Genomic DNA, 21,005 nt, shown 5'->3' on the forward strand with positions numbered 1-21,005 from the left:
TGCCCTGTCCATTATTCCACGCAGCGTATGCTCCAAGAGGTGGACAAGAGGTACAGTGTCACTGATGCATGCACTGTCACTGCTCACCATCCTTGTGGCCTCCTCAAACGGTGACAGGACAGTGCATGCATCCCTGATCATGCCCCACTGGCGTGGTGAGAAAAAACCAAGCTCCCCTGACCCTGTCCTGGTGCCGTAGTCGCACAGGTACTCATTGATGGCCCTCTGCTGCGTGTGCAGCCGCTGCAGCATGGCCAATGTTGAGTTCCATCTGGTGGGCATGTCACATATAAGGCGGTTCTTGGGCAGGTTCAACTCCTTTTGGAGCTCAGCCAGCCGAGCACAGGCATTAAATGATAAGCGGAAATGCACACAGACTTTCCTGGCCTGCTTCAGGACATCCTGTAAGCCGGGGTACCTGCCCAAGAACCGCTGCACCACCAGGTTAAGGACGTGAGCTACACAGGGCACATGGGTCAGTTGTCCCTGTCGGAGGGCGGAGAGGAGATTGGTGCCATTGTCGCAAACCACCATTCCTGGCTTAAGCTGGCGTGGCGTCAACCACCTCTTGGCCTGCCCCTGCAGAGCTGACAAAACATCCGCCCCAGTGTGGCTTCTGTCCCCCAAACAAACCAGCGCAAGCAAGGCATGGCATCGTTTTGCCTGCGTACTTGCGTAGCCCCTGGAACGCCTACGGAGCACCGCTGGTTCTGAGGACAGAGCACTGGAAGAGGCCATGGAGGAAGAAGAAGAGGAGGGGGTGGAGGAGAGAGGTGTGTCACAACCAATAGTAGCATTTTGGAGGCGTGGTGGCGGAACAACCTCCAACACTACTGCACCTTGTCCTGCATCCTTCCCAGCTGCCAGAAGAGTGACCCAATGGGCCGTGAAAGACAGGTAACGTCCCTGTCCATGCCTGCTGGACCATGAGTCAGCGGTAATATGCACCTTACCGCTGACCACCCTGTCCAGCGAGGCAAGGACATTGCCTTCCACATGCCGGTAGAGAGCCGGAATCGACTTCCGTGAGAAAAAGTGGCGTTTGGGGACCTGCCACTGAGGAACCGCACATTGTACAAACTCACGGAAGGGGGCCGAGTCTACCAACTGAAAAGGCAGCAGTTGAAGTGCTAGCAGTTTAGCCAAGCTAGCATTCAACCGCTGGGCATGTGGATGGCTGGGAGTGAACTTCTTTCACCGGTCCAGCAGCTGGGGCAGGGACATTTGCCTGCTATAATCGGACGTGGGTGTACCGCTAGCAGAGTTCCCGGAAGCACTTGGCTGTGACACACCTAATTCTACACCTTCATTCCTCTCAGAGCAGGTTTCAGAGAGGACTGAAGGTCTAGTGGGGTTGGAGATGCCAGCTGATGAGGAGCAAGGAGAGGTCTGCTTTGTTCTTTGGTGTGGGTCTTTGAGGTACGCTTGCCAACGAGCTGCATTGCAGGTCAACATATGTCTGGTCAAGCATGTGGTGCCCAAGCGGCTGATGTTTTGGCCACGTGAGATACGCTTGAGACATATGTTGCAAATAGCAGCGGTGCGATCTGATGCACTCGTCTCAAAAAAGGCCCACACCAAAGAACTTTTAGAATAACGCGCAGAGGCAGCGCTCTGCACAGGCGGAGCTCTGCGGTGTGATTCAGTCGGTGTGCTGCCCCTAAGCTGGCCCCCGGAGGGCATCCTGCCTCGTTGGACATGTGCCTCCTCCTCCTCCTCTCTCCTTCCAGGCACCCACGTGGAGTCAGTGCCCTCATCATCCCCTCCCTCTTCATCGCTGTAGCAAACCTAGCAGTATGCTGCAGCTTGTGGAACATGACTGCCAGATTGCTGTCCTTCTTGAGCATCCCCTCTCTCTGCGCTCACGCTACTGCCTTCCTCTAGCTGAGTGTCATCATCAGAGCCCACAAAACACTGGGCATCCTCCTGGAGCATGTACCCAACACTGTGCTCAAAGAGTTCAGGAGACTCCTCAGGAGGACGTGGTGGGTCTAGGGAAGGAGTCACTGATGATGACATTGAGAGGAGGGAAGACGATGCGTTGGCAGCTGCTTTCCTAGTACCCTGAGACTGGGTGAGAGAGGATGAGGAGGATGAAGAGGGCTTGGTCATCCACTCTACCAAGTCGTTGGTATGTTGCGGTTCAACATGTCCAGCTGCCGAAAAGAAGGACAAGCGTGTCCCATGGCCACGTGCTGATGACAATGCACAGCGTCGATGACCAGCACTGTTGTCTCTAGACACAGAGCCTGCTTGCCCTCTTTTATCGGCTCACGCCTGTCTGCCTCTCCTTGCTGGCCTTCCAGACATGGTAATGGCCTGAAGGGAGTTGGGTAAAAAAGCAGTTGGGTAGTGTATATTGTGCTGGAGGCACCGAACACCCACTAACTCCTGCAGATGCCTTTATTATAGAACACCAGAGATAAAGGGGTATATACAGATGTATACTGTGCTGTGCTGGAGGCACACACAACTTCCAATAACTCCTGCAGATGGCAAGTGGGCTCAAATAGAGAACAGATATGTAGGTGGATATAGCGGTATGTACTGGGTACAGAGCACGCAGACAGCACGCACTATCTCCTAACACTACTGACTGCAAGCTCTATTATAAAAGATAGATCACTATATAGGTGAGGTGAATATAGCGGTGTATACTGCGGTCAGGGCACGCAGACAACAACCACTACACAACAGCAAGATCGAAAATTGTCCGAAAACTATCAGTGTGTACTGTGCTGAAGGTACACAGAACACCCACTAACTCCTGCAGATGCCTTTATTATAGAACACCAGAGATAAAGGAGTATATACAGATGTATACTGTGCTGTGCTGGAGGCACACACAACTTCCAATAACTCCTGCAGATGGCAAGTGGGCTCAAATAGAGAACGGCTATGTAGGTTGATATAGCGGTATGTACTGGGTACAGAGCACACAGACAGCAAGCTCTATTATAAAAGATAGATCACTAGATATATAGGTGAGGTGAATATAGCGGTGTATACTGCGGTCAGGGCACGCAGACAATAACCACTACACAACAGCAAGATCGAAAATCGGCCGAAAACGATCGGTGTGTACTGTGTTGAAGGTACACAGAACACCCACTGCTTCAGACGCCAACACACTACACAAGGCCGCCGTGCTGGCGGCCTTATATAGTGTGGGGCGTGCACTACACAGCATGAGCTATGATTGGCCACAGGCATCCTGCCTGTGGCCAATCATGGCTCTCCTCGCTGCTGGCGCTGCGATTGGCCAAGCATGCGGGGTCACAGTGCATGCTTGGCCAATCATGAGCCAGCAATGCACTGCGCCATCGCAGTGCATTGTGGGCCGTGAGCGCCACACGAATTTGGCGCGAACGGACCAAAATGTTCGGACTTCGCCGAACGGACGAACAGCCGATGTTCGAGTCGAACGTATGTTCGACTCGAACACGAAGCTCATCCCTAGCTATCAGCATGAATTACTTTTGACAAGTTTTCCAACATTTGAGAAAAAAGGTCACCGGGGAAGAACCTCCAGCAGATTGACAGCCTCAGCTCTGTTCCTATGTGCTGTGTAGAGGGGGGTGTGTTCCTTCCCTCCAATCAACTCTCTGAGCTCTGCTCACTGAGCTCTGCAGAGTCTACATTCAGCTCTCTGCCCCCTTTTTCTCAACTCTCAGACATGCTTTATAAATTCTGCACTTTGAACAGATGTAGATAAGAGGAGACTGCAGATAGACACATACAACCTATGTAGGATGATTTGTTTAATCGCTGTGTATCATACTAAATGGCCCTTGTCTTCTAAGCAGCTGGCCCATTAGTTATTTCTGCTGGTAAGAGGTTGTATAAGGAGAGGTGGATGGGGCTAGGTAAGCTGGGAGCGTGACCCACAGAGTGTGCAGTTGGGTTTCCCCTCTCACAATGGGCCGTAAATCATGCCTTGTGTGTCATGTCTTGTACTCTATGGGAAGAACTATCCTTAAGAATGGGAGAGTTATATGAAAAGCTGCTTATTTTTTGGAACTCATTAAGCACTAAATTAAGCTCAGAGCATGATAGAGAAGAAATGTCTTTGACGATCTGTCTTGCTCCAAAACAAGTGTAGCACTTTTGGTAACCATATCGTGAGTGAGATATATAATTTTTGGATGTAGGAAGGACATCCTGAGCCTTGGAACACCTGGATTTGGATGTGCCATTTTTCAAAACCTTTCACAGTGGGCTTCTCAGGTTAGAGCATTGTCTCTGTCATGCTCACTTTTGGTAGCCAGGTTTGACAAAATTTTAAGGAATGTTGACTTTTCGCTTACCAAAAACTATATTGACATTGTTTGCTGTTAAATTTCAGAAACATTCATCTCAGGTGTGGTTCTTTTCTCTGGATGTTCAGAAAAAATTAATTCCAATCACTTTAGTAGATAAAAACAAAAGACGGTTATTGCACATGGGAATATGGGAAGGGGGTGAGGGACAGATCAGGATATCCCCAAGTACACTGGATCTCAAATATTAGAGGAGACCATCATTTATTCCAGTTCTCTCTGTGTCATGGTTACCTTCAAAATCACAGACTGTGCTGGCTGGACTCCTTCAGAGCTCTGGAATTTTGGAAATTGATGTTCAAATGGTATTAAAATTTTCACTTTCCACGCAGGACAACATGGAAAGGTTCTTGTATATAACCTCCCACTCAACTATACCTCACCACAAGTTCATATGTGGGGAACACACCCCCTCTGGAGGTCGAGATCCCTGCATTCTTCCATGAACTAGATTAGGGGGAGGCAACCTCGGCACTCCAGCTGTGGTGAAACTAAAAATTCCATCATGGCTCTGCCTGTAGGAGTCATGCCTGTGATTGTCAAGGTCTTGCAAGGTCTCATGGGTCTTGTAGTTTCAAAACAGCTGGAGGGCCGAGGTTGCCTACTCCTGAACTAGATCTAAGCCCTTGTGCACACGGTCGGAGATTCCAGCAACCAAATCCGTTGGAGTAATTCCGACGGATTAATTCCGGAAGTGATGTTGCATACACACGGTCGGACTAAGTTGTCGGAAAATCCGATTGTACATAACGTGATGACGTTATTTCGTTACGACGGGACTACGTTCAGGCTAGTAGCCAATAGCTTTGGTCTAGGAATTTCATCTGAGCATGCGAGGCACTTTGTCCGTCGGAGTAGGCTACACATGATCGGAGTATGTCCGATAGGAGCATTTTGTTGGAAAATTTTACCGGCAAGTTGGAAAAGTTGGTCCGTCGGATATTCCGACGGAAACAGTCCGATGCAGACCACACACAGTCGGAATATCCGACAAAATGGTCCGATAGGACACATTCCATCGGAATCTACGACCGTGTGTACAAGGGCTTAGTCTTAGGTGAGATTAACTTCTAAGCTAAGATCCTCACATTGCAAAAGCTCAGGAAGACAGGGCTATAACAGAAAATGCCTTCAGATATTTACCAGTTCTCCCAGCATGCCTCAGCAGGTTCCCCAGGCCCACGGATTGGCTGGGCTATCAAACACCTATAACACAGAATAATACCTCTCTAGCACACTCTGCTGGAGCAAGCATTAACAGTGTGGCATACACTCTATGCTTAGAGAATCACCCATGTCGAGGTACAATAATGGCGTGTACACACGGTCGGACTTTCCGGCAGAAAAAGTCAGACGGAATCATTTCATCGGATATTCCGATCGTGTGTGGGCTTCAGTGGACTTTTTTTTGTTTACGAAAATTCTGACGGACCTAGAAATAGAACATGTTTTAAATCTTTCCAACGGAATCAATTCCTATCGGAAAAAAAGTTCATCTGTATGCTGTTCAGACGGACCAGAAATGATGCAAGGGCAGCTATTGGCTACTGGCTATTGAACTTCCTTTTTCTATTCCCGTCGTACGTGTTTTACGTCATTGTGTTCTAAACGATCGGACTTTGGTGTGATCGTGTGAAGGCAAGTCCGTTTCACCGGAACTCCGTCGGAAAAACCGTCAGAGTTTATTCTGACGGAAAACCCGGTCATGTGTTCGGGGCATTAGGCTGACTACACCATTGCTGGCCACAAAAGTCACAAACATGCAAAAAAGAAATTTTGCAAAAATACTACACAAGCAATCGGACTTTTATCCAAAAAACATAATTTTCCGGCACAACACTGAATTTTGTTATTATGTGGCATTCCATATAGACTGTGATAGATTTAAACAGAGCCCCATAGGACTACATAGAAAGTTCCCTCAAAACAAGCCAAAGTATTCAGAACCTACACATGTACATATAACTCACTTGATAAGAGGTAAGGCAATCTGTCTTCAAGAACAAAGTAGATGGACAGAAGTTTGTTCAGTTATTAGGTTAAAGCTGAATTCTGGGATAAGGAAATATTGTCTACATATGAGAGTCATGTGTATTCTTGAATCTTGGTGTGCTTTGTGTCTATTCCAGATCTGTGCAGTAATCCAGTGTGAGACTTCCTCTGTGTCAGAGATTCCTATAATAAAGACCAGTCACTTCTGCTCTCCCTCCCTGTGCAGGGTGACTGGTCTTGTCTCCGCCCCCTCCTGTAGTTTTCTTCAGGCAGTCTGTGGTGGGTGGATCCTGCTTGACCACTCCCACTACTCTGCTCTCTGCACAGGCTGTGTACAGCATGGCATTTATGTCACTGCTACTTTTACAAAGTAACATTTAGATTTACAAAGGCATTTGGTGCATGCAATTTGGATTTATTTCCTTTGATGAGGAATATAGTTCTTGTGCACGGAGTTCAGCTTTAAGTTATACGGGATGTAGCAATGCCGAAAACATTTTCTACCATCCAGACACCTGCAAAGGTTTCTCAGCTTTCAATAAAAGAAGACGCCAAAACTGCTGATTTCGCTGCTGATCATTTAATAGTGCGAATTTGAAAAGTAAAGGCACATTTGAAATGACTCATTTTGGACTTTGGTATACATAGTTTGGAAGCTGTGATAGCAAAGATAACCTTCTTCATTTTATTTCCAGAATGAAAAACTTTGACACTGAAGAGCTGGCTTTTTCATCTAAACAAGGCTATGGGGAAGACAGTGGTCTAGCCGTCTATGTATCACAGGCTATCGATGCCTCTATCACATGGGAGGACATAGAGTGGCTTAAGGGACTTACTTCCCTTCCTATTGTAGCTAAAGGCATATTAAGAGGTATGGAATGTAGTAAAACATATACAATTAAAATTATATCATTTTAAAGTTTTGTTTTGTTTTTTTAAACTGGGCTTGAATTATTAAAATGTCAGCTATAAGAACAGTCAGTAATATTATTCAATGATCAGATTAACCACTTAAGCCCCGGACCATTTTGCTGGCTTAAGACCAGACCGCTTTTTGCAATTCGGCACTGCGTCGCTTTAACTGACAATTGCGCGGTCGTGCGATGTGGCTCCCAAACAAAATTGATGTCCTTTTTTCCCCACAAATAGAGCTTTCTTTTGGTGGTATTTGATCACCCCTGCGGTTTTTATTTTTTGCGCTATAAACAAAAATGGAGCATCAATTTTGAAAAAAAAGATTTTTTTTAAACTTTTTGTTATAATAATTATCCCCCAAAAATATATAAAAAAACATTTTTTTTCCCTCGGTTTAGGCCGATACGTATTCTTCCACATATTTTTGGTCAAAAAAAATCGCAATAAGAGATTATTGATTGGTTTGTGCAAAAGTTATAGCATTTATAAAATAGGGGATAGTTTTATGAAATTTTTATTAATAATTTTCTTTTACTAGTAATGGCGGCGATCAGCGATTTTTTTTTTTTTTTTTTTTTTTTTTTTTTTTTTTGTGACTGCGACATTATGGCGGACACATCAGACATTTTTGACACATTTTTGGGACCATTGTCATTTATACAGCAATCACTGCTATACAAATGCACTGATTCCTGTGTAAATGACACTGGCAGTGAAGGGGTTAACCAGGGGGTGGCAGTGTAGGGGTTAAGTTTTCCTAGGGGCGTGTTACTAACTGTTGGGGGCTGGGCTTTTTTTTAGTGAACACAGATCTCTGCTCCAATCACATGGAGCAGAGATCAGCGTCACTTGTTGCTAGGCAGAACTGGGAGATGCTGTTTACAACGGCATCTCCTAGTTCAGCCGCCACGTGAGACGATAGCGAGTATGCCCACGGCGATCGAGTCCGCGGGACCCACGACCAGACTCACGGGGGTCCCGACCGGCACTCGAGCGCAACACTGGCGGCACGCTTGTGATGGCAGGGCGGCAATTTTAAAGGGACGCGTACAGGTACGCCCATTTGCCTGTCCGTGCCATTCTGCCGACGTACATCGGCGTGCGCCAGTCAGGAAGTGGTTAATTTATTTTCCAGATGCAATTTTCTGGTTTAGGTTTAATCTGATTGTTCACATATTATATGGAACAATACAGTTCTTACTTCAGATAATATGATAAAGTTGTCTCATTTTGCTGTTACAATGAATTACTAATAGAAACTGCAATACAGTATAGATTGAATATTCATAGAGTTTCAATAGATTATTAATAGAAATGCAGTAGTAGATTATAGGTAGACAAGTGATTGATAGAATTACAAGAGATTATTAATAGAATTGTCAATGAAAATATTTACAACAGTTAAAGATTAAGGTAATGAGTTAATTTGTATTACCCAATCTATAGAGGTTGATTTACTAAAGGCAAATAAGCTGTTCATTTTGCAAGGAAGTTGCACTTTGCAAGGACATTTTCCCCAGAGCCTGTGAATTAGGTGAAGCTCTGATGACTTCCATCACCAATCATATGTCAGAAAAAATACAGTTTTTTTTTTTTTTTTTTTTTCCTTTACATGTTGCAAAGTGAGATTGCACCTGTAGCACAGTCCTCTTGAGGATTGCTTACCTGCTTGTCTGCATTGCCATGACCCTGTGAACCTTCCGACCCACCTGACACTCTGGGTTCAGATATCTTTCACAAGCACCTTTAAATGACAATATATTTGTATTATCTCAGCTTTTACTGAAGTAAGCAAAGTAGTCTTATGCCGCGTACACACGATCAAACAATCCCCCCCGTGGGTAGGCTCCGGCTGACTTTTTTTACCGAAAAATACGGCGGACTTAGAAAGTAGTTTTGCACTCCAATCTTTCGTACTGTTGAAATGAACGGACTTTTCCCGCCCGGAGAAAAGTCCGCTCATTTTGAGAGCATCCCCAGGTAGCCAGGGCCAGCGAAGGAGGCTTCGCTGGCCCCGTCACCTGGTATGGACTTAAAGGGGAACCCCCTACGCCGAAAAATCGGCGTGGGGGTTCCCCCCTAGGTCCACATCAGACCCTTATCCGAGCACGCTACCCGGCCGGCCAGGAAAGGGGGTGGGGACGAGCGAGCGGGCCCTCCCTCCTGAGCCGTGCCAGGCCGCGTGCCCTCAACATGGGGGGTGCCTTGGGGAAGGGGGGGCCGCGCGGCCCCCCCACCCCTAAGCACCTTGTCCCCATGTTGATGAGGACAAGGGCCTCTTCCCGACAACCCTGGCCGTTGGTTGTCGGGGTCTGCGGGCGGGGGGCTTATCGGAATCTGGGAACCCCCTTTAATAAAGGGGCCCCCGGATACCGGCCCCCCCAATGTACCCCTACCCATTCACCTGTGGAAAAAATGTACAAAAAAAAACACAACACACAAGGGTTGAAATAGTTTATTGCACAGCTCCGGGGGTCTTCTGTCTTCGGGGGTCTTCTCGCCGGACTCCTCCGCTATCTTCTGCTAGCTCTTTTGCTAGCGGAGGAGCCCAGCTTTCTTCTTCGCCACCGCCGCCCTCTTCTTCCGACTTCGGGGGTCTTGTCCCCCTCTTTGGTTCTTTTTGCCGGGCCACCGCGCCTTCTTCTAGCTCTTTTACAGGCGGTGGCCCGTTCTTCTGTCGCCATCTTCTGTTCTTCTCTTCTTCTCTTCAGATGTTGCCTCGTCGCTCTCTCCGCTCACAATGACGGGGACACGGCGCGCGGCGACTTATATAGGGACATCACCGGATGATGTCCCGGCCCATTATGATGTCACAGTCCCAGCATTCTCTGGATGGACCGGTCTGGAATTACTTGAACACCGCGTGGTAGGCCTCAACCTCTGTCTCCCCTTCACGGAGACGTGTGCATTCCGCAAGGCCCAGGAAGAAGAGACTGTGGGGCGGAACTCTGGTCTCCTTTATAGACTTTCCCAGAAGTCTCCTCGGCTGATGGCAAAGATCCCTGGGATGTGTAGTTCCGGTTTATGGAATCGCTGTCAGAAAGACTACCAATCCCACAATCCATTGGGATGGGTTCACCAATATGATGACAGTCACTGCATTAAAGAGATATAACTACAGATAGGGAATGACGAGAAAACATACCGTATTACGATTATAGTCCACCATCACTATACACCACATTCACTCTGGGGCCGCGTACACACGGGCGGATTGTCTGCCCAACTAAGTTCGTCAGACAATCCGACAGACAGTCCGTTCAACTTTTGAATGAACGGACTTGACCACACACGATGAACAGACAGTCCACTGAAAACTTGCGCGATGACGTGTACAGCACGTACGACGGGACTAGAAAAACGACGTCCAATACACTGCAATGCAACCTTCGGCCGTGTAAATCCTTTCTGAGCATGCGCTATACTTAGTCCGTCCAACTTGCCTACACACGAGCGGACTGTCCGCTGAAACCAAGTTTGGACGGACAAAACCAAGTTTGGACGGACAAAATTACGGAAATTCCGAAAGACAAAGTCCGTCAGACAGTCCGCTGAAGCCCACACACGAGCGGATTGTCCGCTGAAACGCGGTTCAGTGGACTAAGTTGGGCAGACAATCCGCCCGTGTGTACGCGGCCTGGGGCAAATTCTCTTGCAAAGTCAGCAGCCTTCAGTGAATCAACCCTAAAGAGTACAAATAGAAGTCTGTAATCCAAGGTGTGATTAGATATTTTATAATTTCCTATCCCATAAAATTCAATCCATATCATTTGACTTTATTGTGTCAAATTTTCCACCTTTCCTAGGAAGGAGTACCAGCCTTATGATCTATTTCCTATTTATATATTACCTGAGACAAGTCTCATTTTTACAAACTATGCTAGTAAAGTAACAACCGGGCAACACACCCTACATGTACCTTTTTTGGCATGCCATGTCCTTTTCTATCATACTTTTTTATGCAAAACAATGTCTTTATTTTCCAGCTGATGATGCTAAAGAAGCTGTTAAACGTGGAGTAAGTGGCATCCTGGTGTCAAATCACGGTGCACGCCAGTTAGATGGTGCTCCAGCTACAGTGAGTGGTGTTTATTGTTACATTTATGAGTTGGGTTACAAGGGCTATACCAAAAGTAATGCAAAAGTGGCCATAACTTTTTTTTTTATTAAACTTACATAGGTTGTTCAGATTTCACAAATTTCACTTCCGCTATAGTCATGCTTCTTCTTTTATATGGCAGGTAAATAATGGATTCCTAGCAAAAGCAACGTGCCACCATTGAGTTGTCTCTTGACAAAAGAGAGGTGCAGGCTGTCCAACGTACACAAAGGCTACAGAATGTGTATGGAGGCGAGACCATTGATAAGTCACCAATGACAAGACCTCATTCTTGTCCATGGTGTAATGTCTATAAACATTCTGTAGCCTTTTGTGGATGTCGGACAGCCTGCACCCCTCCTTTGTCAAGAACTCAGTGATGGCAGGTTGCTTCTGCTCCATTATTGACAAGCCATAATAAAGAAGAAGAATAATGCCGCGCACAGACGATCAGATTTTCCAACAACAAAAACTGTGGATTTTTTCCAACGGATGTTGGCTCAAACTTGTTTTGCATACACACGGTCCCACAAATGTTGTCGGAAATTTCCGATTGCCAAGAACGCGGTGACGAACAACGTGATGTACGATGAGCCCGAGAAAAATGAAGTTCAATGGCCAGTGCAGCTCTTCTGCTTGATTCCGAGCATGCGTGGAATTTTGTACGTTGGAATTGTCTACACACGCACATGTTCGATGGAGCCTACACACGGACGGAATTTCCGACAACAAGCTCACATTGAACATTTGTTGTTGGAAATTCCGATCGCGTGTTCACGGCATAAGACATCTGTGTTATCAACCAATGGCATCATGAGATGCTATCAAAGTTTTCCACTACCCCCCCCCCCCCCAAAAATCCTATCGGCCTATCATTATGCTGGGCTGCCTAATGTCCAATAGAAATGCTGTGGAAGTAGGAAATAATGGGTAAGCTTTGGTACTATCTATATAACCATCTGTCTGAGCTTTGCCTGCCAGGATGGTCATTTGGCAATAATAACAGGGTATTACAGGCCTTACTGCAATTATCACAGATTGTCTTTAAAGAGTAACTGCAGTCTGCTCCCATAATTTGTAATAAAAATATATTTGCCACCCTGAAGCTTCCCTCCAACCACTTTGCATATTATTTTATATATACTGTGATTCTGTACTATTCCAAATATGCTGCAGAAATCTCCCTCCACTGAGTCTGGATGCAGCCTTTTTAACTGTGGGCAACTGAAGCTGCTGCCTGTTCACTTCCTGGATTTACACAGACACGCAGAGGCAAACCTCCAGCTCTGCAGCTCTCATTGGCCCTCTTCTGACTCCCCCCCCTCCTGGAAAACTCTCACGAGAATGAGAGTGAGCTGTGCATGATGTGGTAAGCCTAGGCTTTTTACCAGACAAGAAAAAGGAAGTGGGCTGTATAAGGTATTTACTGGCAGAAAAAAAATGTTTTACTATCCAAAGTTAAAACAATAACAAGGGCAGAAGATTTAATAGATGGAAAGATGAAAAGGCAGTGGAGGGCAATGTACATATACCAAGGCAAAGCATAGCAGTGCCACAAAAATTATCCCCACTGTTGGGTTCAGCAGGCAGTACCACCAATGAAATATGACTCATTCAACTGAATGGGGGCACGCATGTGCAAGGTTTAAGGCCCCTTTCACACGGGCGGCTGTTCTGCCGCAGGAATCATGTTTATTTTTTTCTACAAAATTCAAGGCTCCAGGCACAGCGATCAGCTGCGTTTGCACAGTGCGTTTACCAGCGTTTACATGCGTTTACATGCGTTTTTATGCGGTTGCGTTTAACTGCAGTTTTTATTCCCATAGCAACCCTTTTATTTATTTATGTTTTTGTTCCCTGGAATGTACCCATGATGCATTGCAGTCCTCTATATTTAAACCTGTTTCTTTGTTCTCTGGCTGAGTGTGTGTTGGAGTTTTGCAGGAGTGGAGAGGAGTGCTGAGTTTTGTGCCAGTTTTTTTGAAAAATGAATGCAAATATGGGTAGTTTGCTTGCAATGCTCATTTTGCTGATGATGAGGATGAAGAGAAGAAGAGCGATCCAGAGTAGGTGACGTCCTCGTCGTTACTGGGTCCATCCCCTAACGTCTCAGCGCCTATCGATCGGCTACTTTGCCCTCATGTTCGGTGAGCTGAGGACTCATGGGGACAAGTTCCACAATTACACCAGGATGTCGGTGGCATGCTTCGATGAGCTGTTGGGACTTGTTAGAGGACGCCTGACCAGAACCACGACCAATATGCGAAGAAGCATTAGTCCAGAAGAACGGCTGTTACTTACGTTAAGGTAGGTTTTCCATATGTTGAACAAATGCTTAAATTCATGTACATGCAGGCTTAGGCAATATTGGCAATAGTGTGTGTGTATGTATGTATATGTATATGTATATGTATATGTATATGTATATGTATATGTATATGTATATGTATATGTATATGTATATGTATATGTATATGTATATGTATATGTATATTTATATATATATATATATATATATATATAGATATATATATATATATATATATATAGATATATATATATATATATATATATATAGATATATAGATATATAGATATATAGATATATAGATATATAGATATATAGATGAATCTATAACCTAATCTATATCACAACAGCGATTTTTCGCACATTACTCCCATTACCATTATTTTTTATCCTTGAAAACTATCTATCGTGCCTTGCACAGTCAGTTTTTATTTTTTGCAAATAGGAAACATCATCAAATTTCAGTAGTTTCTCATTATGTAGGTGAGCTCTGAACACAAAGGCAGAGTTTTGCATTAACAAGCAAGGTACCACCAAATAATATTTTGTACTAGACCAACCCACCACCAGGCTTCCTGTTTGGATGCCAGCACCTACTACCAGAGCCGAGGGATTTATCTTTGGGCTGCAATGTGTTAAAAGTCATCAGCTTATATAGATGCTGATGTTTATTTGTTACCATGTAGAACTCCATATGTATATTGATTTTTTTTAAATTTTATTTATTTTACTATATTTTATATTTTCTGAATTGTTATCAATTTTGTATTGCAGATACCTTGCCACTGGTGCCAGTTTCACCTCCCTCCATCATCAATTTCTGATGGGAATTTCCACCGTATCCACCATTGTGCATGATACCTGTTACGTCATCTGGGAAGAACTGAGAACATCAGTCATGCCGGAGCCAACATCCAGTCTGTGGGAGGAAATAGCGGAGGAATTTTGGGAGAAGACCAACTTCCCAAACTGCATTGGGGCATTAGATGGGAAACACATCCGGCTCATCAAGCCTCCAAAATCCGGTTCCCGCTTTTTCAATTATAAGAAATACTTTTCTATTGTGCTTCTGGGACTCAGCGATGCAAATATGAAGTTCATCGCTGTGGATGTTGGAGCGTATGGGAGTTCTGGAGATTCGAGAATTTCAGAAATTCCATAATGGGGCGGCGTTTTCAACATGGCGAATTTCAGGTGCCACAGTCAAGGCCTCTCCCTGGTACTACTGGACCAGATCTTCCACTTGTAGTGCTGGGAGATGAGGCATTTGCCTTATCCACGCACCTGCTAAGGCCCTATACCAGGCATGGTCTCACTGCCAGGAGGCGAATTTTTAACTATAGACTCAGCAGAGCTCGAAGAATGGTGGAGTGCGCATTTGGCATTTGCGCTGCCAAATGGCGTGTTTTGATGACAGCCATGCATCTGGAAGTTGAGCATGCCGTCAATGTGGTTCTAGCGAGTTGTGTTCTCCACAATTTTTTGAGGGGTAAGGAGATCGTGGCCACCGAAACCCCTGTTTATGAGGAACCCATAGGTCCTGTTACTGGCACTCGTCCAAGTATCAGGCCCTACAAGTCCGTGAACATTTCACTGATTATTTTTTGAGTGAAGATGGACAGCTGCCATGGCAATTGGACTATGTATAAATTTTTAACCATTGTTGCATGTTTTTTTCATCACATATTTCAGGTTTTTGTGTCAGTTTTCACGTTTGCCTTAAATAAAGTAGTCGACAATTTTCAACAATTTAAATTGTTTTTATTTCTATCTTTTGCAATGCACAGGGCGTATTTAAAAAATGGAAAAAACATTACAAAAACATTGAATGCTTGCAAGTATAGAAAAATGTTTTTTTAATTACTTTGGAATATATATATATAAAATCTCCTTTTAGTTTCAAGTATTGAATTTCAAGTGCAACAGATAACGAGTCCACAAAATATCCCCCACTACCCCCCAAAAAAAAAAAAGGTTACAGTATTCCTGCACTGCACAGGGTGTATAAAAAAAATAGAACAACCTTACAAAAACATTGAATGCTTGCAAGTATAGAAAATGTTTTTTAATTCCTTTGGAATATATATATATATATATATATATATATATATATATATATATATAGAGAGAGAGAGAGAGAGAGAGAGAGAGAGAGAGAGAGAGAGAGAGAGAGAGAGAGAGAGAGAGAGAGAGAGAGAGAGAGAGAGAGAGAGAGAGAGAGAGAGAGAGAGAGAGAGAGAGAGAGAGAGAGAGAGAGAGAGAGAGAGAGAGAGAGAGAGAGAGAGAGAGAGAGAGAGAGAGAGAGAGAGAGAGAGAGAGAGAGAGAGAGAATATCTCCTTTTAGTTTAAAGTATTGAATTTCAAGCGCAACAGATAACGAGTCCACAAAATATCCCCCACTACCCCCCGTAAAAAAAAAAAAAGGTTACAGTATTCCTGAAGTGCTGTCAGGCCCCTTTCACACAGGGCAGATCAGTAATGATCCGTCCCGTGAAGATCCGCTTGGTCGGCAGGGATTGTTCCATTGTCCCCACTGAGCCGGTGGCAGACAGGGCTGTCCCGGCACACTGTGCCCTGTGAGCTCTCTGTTCTCTTCTATGGGATCGGAAGAGCACGTACCATCTGTCCGTGTAGATCCAATCCGCTCTGCAGATGGCTAGAAAAATTGGATTTCCCTCCGTCTACAGAATCGGACAATTGCGGTGGCACCCGATATCGTCCGCCTCCGCAACAGTCCGATTCTGCAGACGGAGTAAAAACCTATTCTATCCGTCTGCAGAGCCGATCGGATGGACACAGACAGACAGTCCGTGCTCGTCCGATCACCATAGAGGAGAGTGGAGAGCTGACAGGGCGGTCCCTGCACAGTGTGCGGAGACCGCCCTGTCCGCAGCCGGCTCAGCGGGGACAACGGAGCAATCCCGCTGAGCGAGCGGATCATCACGGGGCAGATCATTACTGATCCGCCCCGTGTGAAAGGGGCCAAAGATGGGCACTGAGTGCGGTAAACAGTTCTGAAATATTTGGCTAGATGGAGAAAGTGCAAAAGATGTCGCCATGTACACTCCACTGTGTAGATGGGGTAATCTCCCACTGGGCCAAGTCTCTCAACCTAAACAATGCTAGCACCCAATCAGAAAGTTCAGGTATTGTGAGAGCAAGTGGGGCCAAGTAGCAACATGTATAAGCTTGGGACAGTGGGAGATTCTTCTGTGCGTACAGTTCAGTGTACATGGAGGAATCTGGGGTTTGTTGTAAACATTAGTTCGTGTAGGTAAAACATTAAGTAACATTACACAACAAGAAAAATACAACCGTCATATCACTGCCATAGGAATACTATAAGTTTTCATATATTGAATAATTAGGGTTACGCAGGGAAGAATGGCTTGGTTCACTGCCAACATCTATGGGTGATCCTGAATGGGAAGATGAGGGTGAAGACACTGGGTGTGGCTGCACATGCATCCTTTGGTAACCAGGATTAGACGGGTAAGATGTATACAGTGGTGGGGGTCCTACATAAGGGTTAATGGCAGATGTTGTGTCATGGCACTGCTGACTGGGCATTGGTCTACTGAAAGACCCACTAGGTGAATTAAAACCCATAGCCCATGGCTGAAATTTAGGATATGGGCGTTGCTCTTTGCAAGCGGACACAATATACGTTAAATAGGCATGTATATCACCCCTGACCTCAGTGCGCTTATCTGCAGGAATCTCCCTGATTACACAAAGCAACATTCTTAAAAACATAACATCGGGGTCTGAGATGTTGAGGAATTCATCATCTTTTGCCTGGTTTTGTGATTGGTTTCTCATTTCTTCAATGATACGGTTGAAATATTCCTCAAAAGGTGTCTCTTGTTGAGTACGTGTTCGACGGGTGGTAGTAGTAGACTGGACTCTCCTATCTGGATTTGCCTGCAATATTATAATATATAGATTATGCATCTGATACTGAGGTCACACTGAACAGCATATGATGGCTTGCACAAATATTGCAGCACCTGTTTAGAATAGATCACACACAGGTACTTGTTTTGTTGCAAAAACCTGATCTCACTGAAGACCTCCAAAGCCAGAAGAACAAGTCACACCTTGCCCAAAAAACAAGTCGTTGTTGTTTCTACAACATTTGTGCCAACACCAGCTGCCTTTTCAAAATGTAACGTCTTTTGTGGACAGAAATTGTGACATTTTTAAAATACATACCGCAGGTTCTTGAGTGGATGGATGATATTCTTGGGATGACACTGTTTCTGTGGTTTCTTGACTGGCGTCAGCGTCTCCTGATGGTGATGGCGACGAACTTTCGCGCCTTGCGCTTGCTCTCACAGGGACACTTGACACAGTTCTAGGTAACAATAAAGATTACACGTTTAAAAAAAAAGTGAACATGAATATGCCAAATCGCTAAGTAAAATAAATGGATATACTTACGTGCGCATCTCAGTGGTGCGCCTCAAAAAAGACAAAGCCTCTGCATGGGGGTTAGGCCTGCGACGAGTTGAGGGTGCTCCGCTTCTCTCCGCAGCCTTCTCTTCGTTGACTTCTTTTTTGTAACGGTCGCGCAGGGACCTCCAACGTGTATAAACCTCCTTTCCTGCAATATATAAAAAAACATACAATGGCCTGGTCATTAGGGGGTAAAATCTTTACTAGGATGCATGTGTACCCTGCTGCATAGACACAACAAACCTTGCACTCACCTCGGTTATCCTGTTCAGTTGCAGACATCTCGTCCCAGTTCGGTGTGACATATTTGTAGACTTCTTCCCACTTTGCTCTCTTCAGCACTCGGTCTGCATATCCTGGGCATTCTGAGTCCCATAACTCTGGTCGGGCTTGCACCAGTGCGATGATGGCCTCGTGTGAGATGTCTCTTGCCGCCATGCTGTCTTCTCCCCTTTCATCCCTCTCAACTTCCTGTGTCATTTCCCAGGTACACCTGCTGTATAGGATGTGCTTCCGGGTTTTTATTTTCTTCTTTCACGCTGCTGGCCGCAATTGACACAAAAGACTGCGATTACCTGCGGTTATGTGCTTATAGCTGCGCTACATCGCACCTGGACGCATACAATTCTATTTTTTCTATTCGCACCGAACCGCATTTAACGAAATCGCCGCTAAACGCTGTGTGTGAATGGGGCCATAGGAAAGCATTGTGTGCTTTTAGCTGCGGTAGAAATGAAGAAAATCCGCAGCTAAAAGCACCATTCTATCCGCCCGTGTGAAAGGGGCCTAAGGGGTTAAAACAGGTGGTAAACAGGTGACAAAAGGCCTCCTCACCTCCTTACACAAGTGTAAATACTAGTATATTTTCTATAGGACTGGTAGTTTCAACATTGAGTAGTTATGTACTGCAACTGGTGGCAAAGAAAACAAATACTACTTTTGGATGGAAGTGGTCTTTAATACTTTAGACCAATATAAGTGTAGCACTTACCCCCGAAGGAGCTGCTGTTATTTACTGTTCCACCATGTCAGTCATAGGGGTCCCATTAAAGATTTATTTTCATAGATTTCAGCTCCGACACATAGTCTTCCAATGCTTTAGTCAAGAAAAGACATTCCAATAGAGGGATGGACGGTTTAGGGGTATTCAGGTACCTTTCAATTGCAAGTCAGGGATACTTTTTTGATCCAGAGGACAACAGCTTCAGAACTGGATTCAGCTACCACCGGATAGGTCTCTCTCACTGACCTAGCAGCCGATGCGATGCTCGGTCATAGTCTCTGCCACAGACTTTAAGAATCAATAGAACCATTACACAACCCTCTGCCACAGGATTGGGTAATTAGCGACTTTTTTCACACAGTACCAGTTTCCTTTTTCCGAACCAGCGGTACTGTGTGGCGAATGACCTGGGATGCATCCTCCAACTGAGTCTCCAGGCTCTTCTAGAAGCACTGGCCTTGTTGCTCGGTCCTCTTCTGAAAAGTCCTCCCCTGGATCCTCCAGTAGCTTGGCTTCTTCGCACAGGCAAGACAGCACAGGACCACCCCTGGATCTGTAGGCCCCAAGACTTTTGGGCCTACCCTTCAGTAACGAAAGCCTCGGGCCAGCCGGCCCGAAACAATTTAGTGGGTAGCAAAACACCTTAGGCCAGGAGGGCCATCAGGTCGGAACACACCCTGTCACGGGGTCTGTCCCTTAAGTACCCTCTCCCAGAATGCACAGCGGGCAGACCACACCCAATGACTGTTTCTGGGCAAAGAGGCACTCCCAGCTTGTTGCAATTTCCAACCTTGGATGAATAATAGGGCACCATTCCTAGGCCAAGTGGAAAACCACACAACCAGCCAAGCTGAAACAGAACCAGAATTTACAACACAATCGGTCTGAGCTAAACGACAGCTTCAGACAAACTACATTTCTATTTATAGCGTCTGTTATTGAAAATACCAGCACTACATAAGTATAATAATGTACTGTGTGTACTACGCCTGTGGACCCCCAGTGGAACTGGCAATCACTGTAGTAGGCAATGTTACTACTGTGATCTCTGAGTCCTATCCCGAGCGGCTGCTCACTGCATTGTGAACACCGGAGGTCTCTTGCTTGGCATGAATGCCTATCAGGGAACATTTTGCATTTTTTTCATTGAATGCAAAATGTTCTCTGATTGGACAAGGTGGAGATCATGACACCACCTCACCCAACAGAGAAAGCTTTTTTTTTTTTCATTCAGAAAATGCAGTGTTCCCTGGAACCTGGGCCAAGTAAGTGACCTTTGGTGTTCACAATGCAGCAGGGTAGCGGCTTGACACGGGACATGGAAGCTTGTGAAGATGATTGTGGTAGCGATGCCTACGCTAGTGATTTCCAGCTTCCGGGAGGATCCCAAAGGTATGACACATCCGTACTTACATTGATCCAAGATAGATCAATGCAACTATGTAAATATTGCCACACCTAGAATTCAGCCATTAGAAAACCACATCTGTATATCCAATGGTCATTACAAAACATAAAAACAGGATGAAAGAAAAGCACCTAGGTTCCCCCAGATAGCAGATTTCAAGTATCCTTGTTAAGGTTAGAAAATCAATACAGACTTTCAATAAATCATTCAATCCACCTTTCATATTTTATATCTCATACAGGAGCAAACAATGCCTGCCTGATTCTTGAAAATATTCTTCATAAATGCATAACAATGCCAAAATACCGGGACTCTTGTACACAAACCATCAAGCATAAAGATTTGAAGACTGCACACTAACAATAAGACTTGATAACAACAATGACAACAATAAGATTCTTGAAGTTTATTTCAAAAAATATAAAAAGTCCAAATAACAAAGCCCAGGGTAAAGAGCGAGTGACGCGTTTCACTGTAACAGGCGCTTAATCATAACACATTAT

General features: G+C 45.1%; 2 protein-coding genes across 3 annotated transcripts in view; both read left to right on the top strand.

Moving 5' to 3' along the window:
• The window catches only part of HAO1 (hydroxyacid oxidase 1), a 443,817-nt gene that overhangs the window by 413,143 nt on the left and 9,669 nt on the right, over positions 1-21,005 (top strand). For both annotated transcript variants that reach the window (XM_077485491.1, XM_077485492.1), the window contains exons 4-5: positions 7,007-7,182; positions 11,213-11,304. In XM_077485491.1, the coding sequence (XP_077341617.1) occupies positions 7,007-7,182; positions 11,213-11,304 (268 nt within the window). The remainder of the gene's footprint in view (positions 1-7,006; positions 7,183-11,212; positions 11,305-21,005) is intronic.
• LOC143989374 (uncharacterized) lies at positions 12,932-14,795 on the top strand. Its single transcript, XM_077489477.1, has 2 exons — positions 12,932-13,632; positions 14,408-14,795. Exons 1-2 carry the CDS (start codon positions 13,466-13,468, stop codon positions 14,793-14,795), a joined length of 555 nt encoding a protein of 184 aa, XP_077345603.1. The 5' UTR covers positions 12,932-13,465.

This window comes from Lithobates pipiens, unplaced genomic scaffold (genome assembly GCF_037356315.1).
Source record: "Lithobates pipiens isolate NorthernLeopardFrog02 unplaced genomic scaffold, aLitPip1_a1.2 Scaffold_18, whole genome shotgun sequence".
NCBI lineage: Eukaryota > Metazoa > Chordata > Amphibia > Anura > Ranidae > Lithobates > Lithobates pipiens.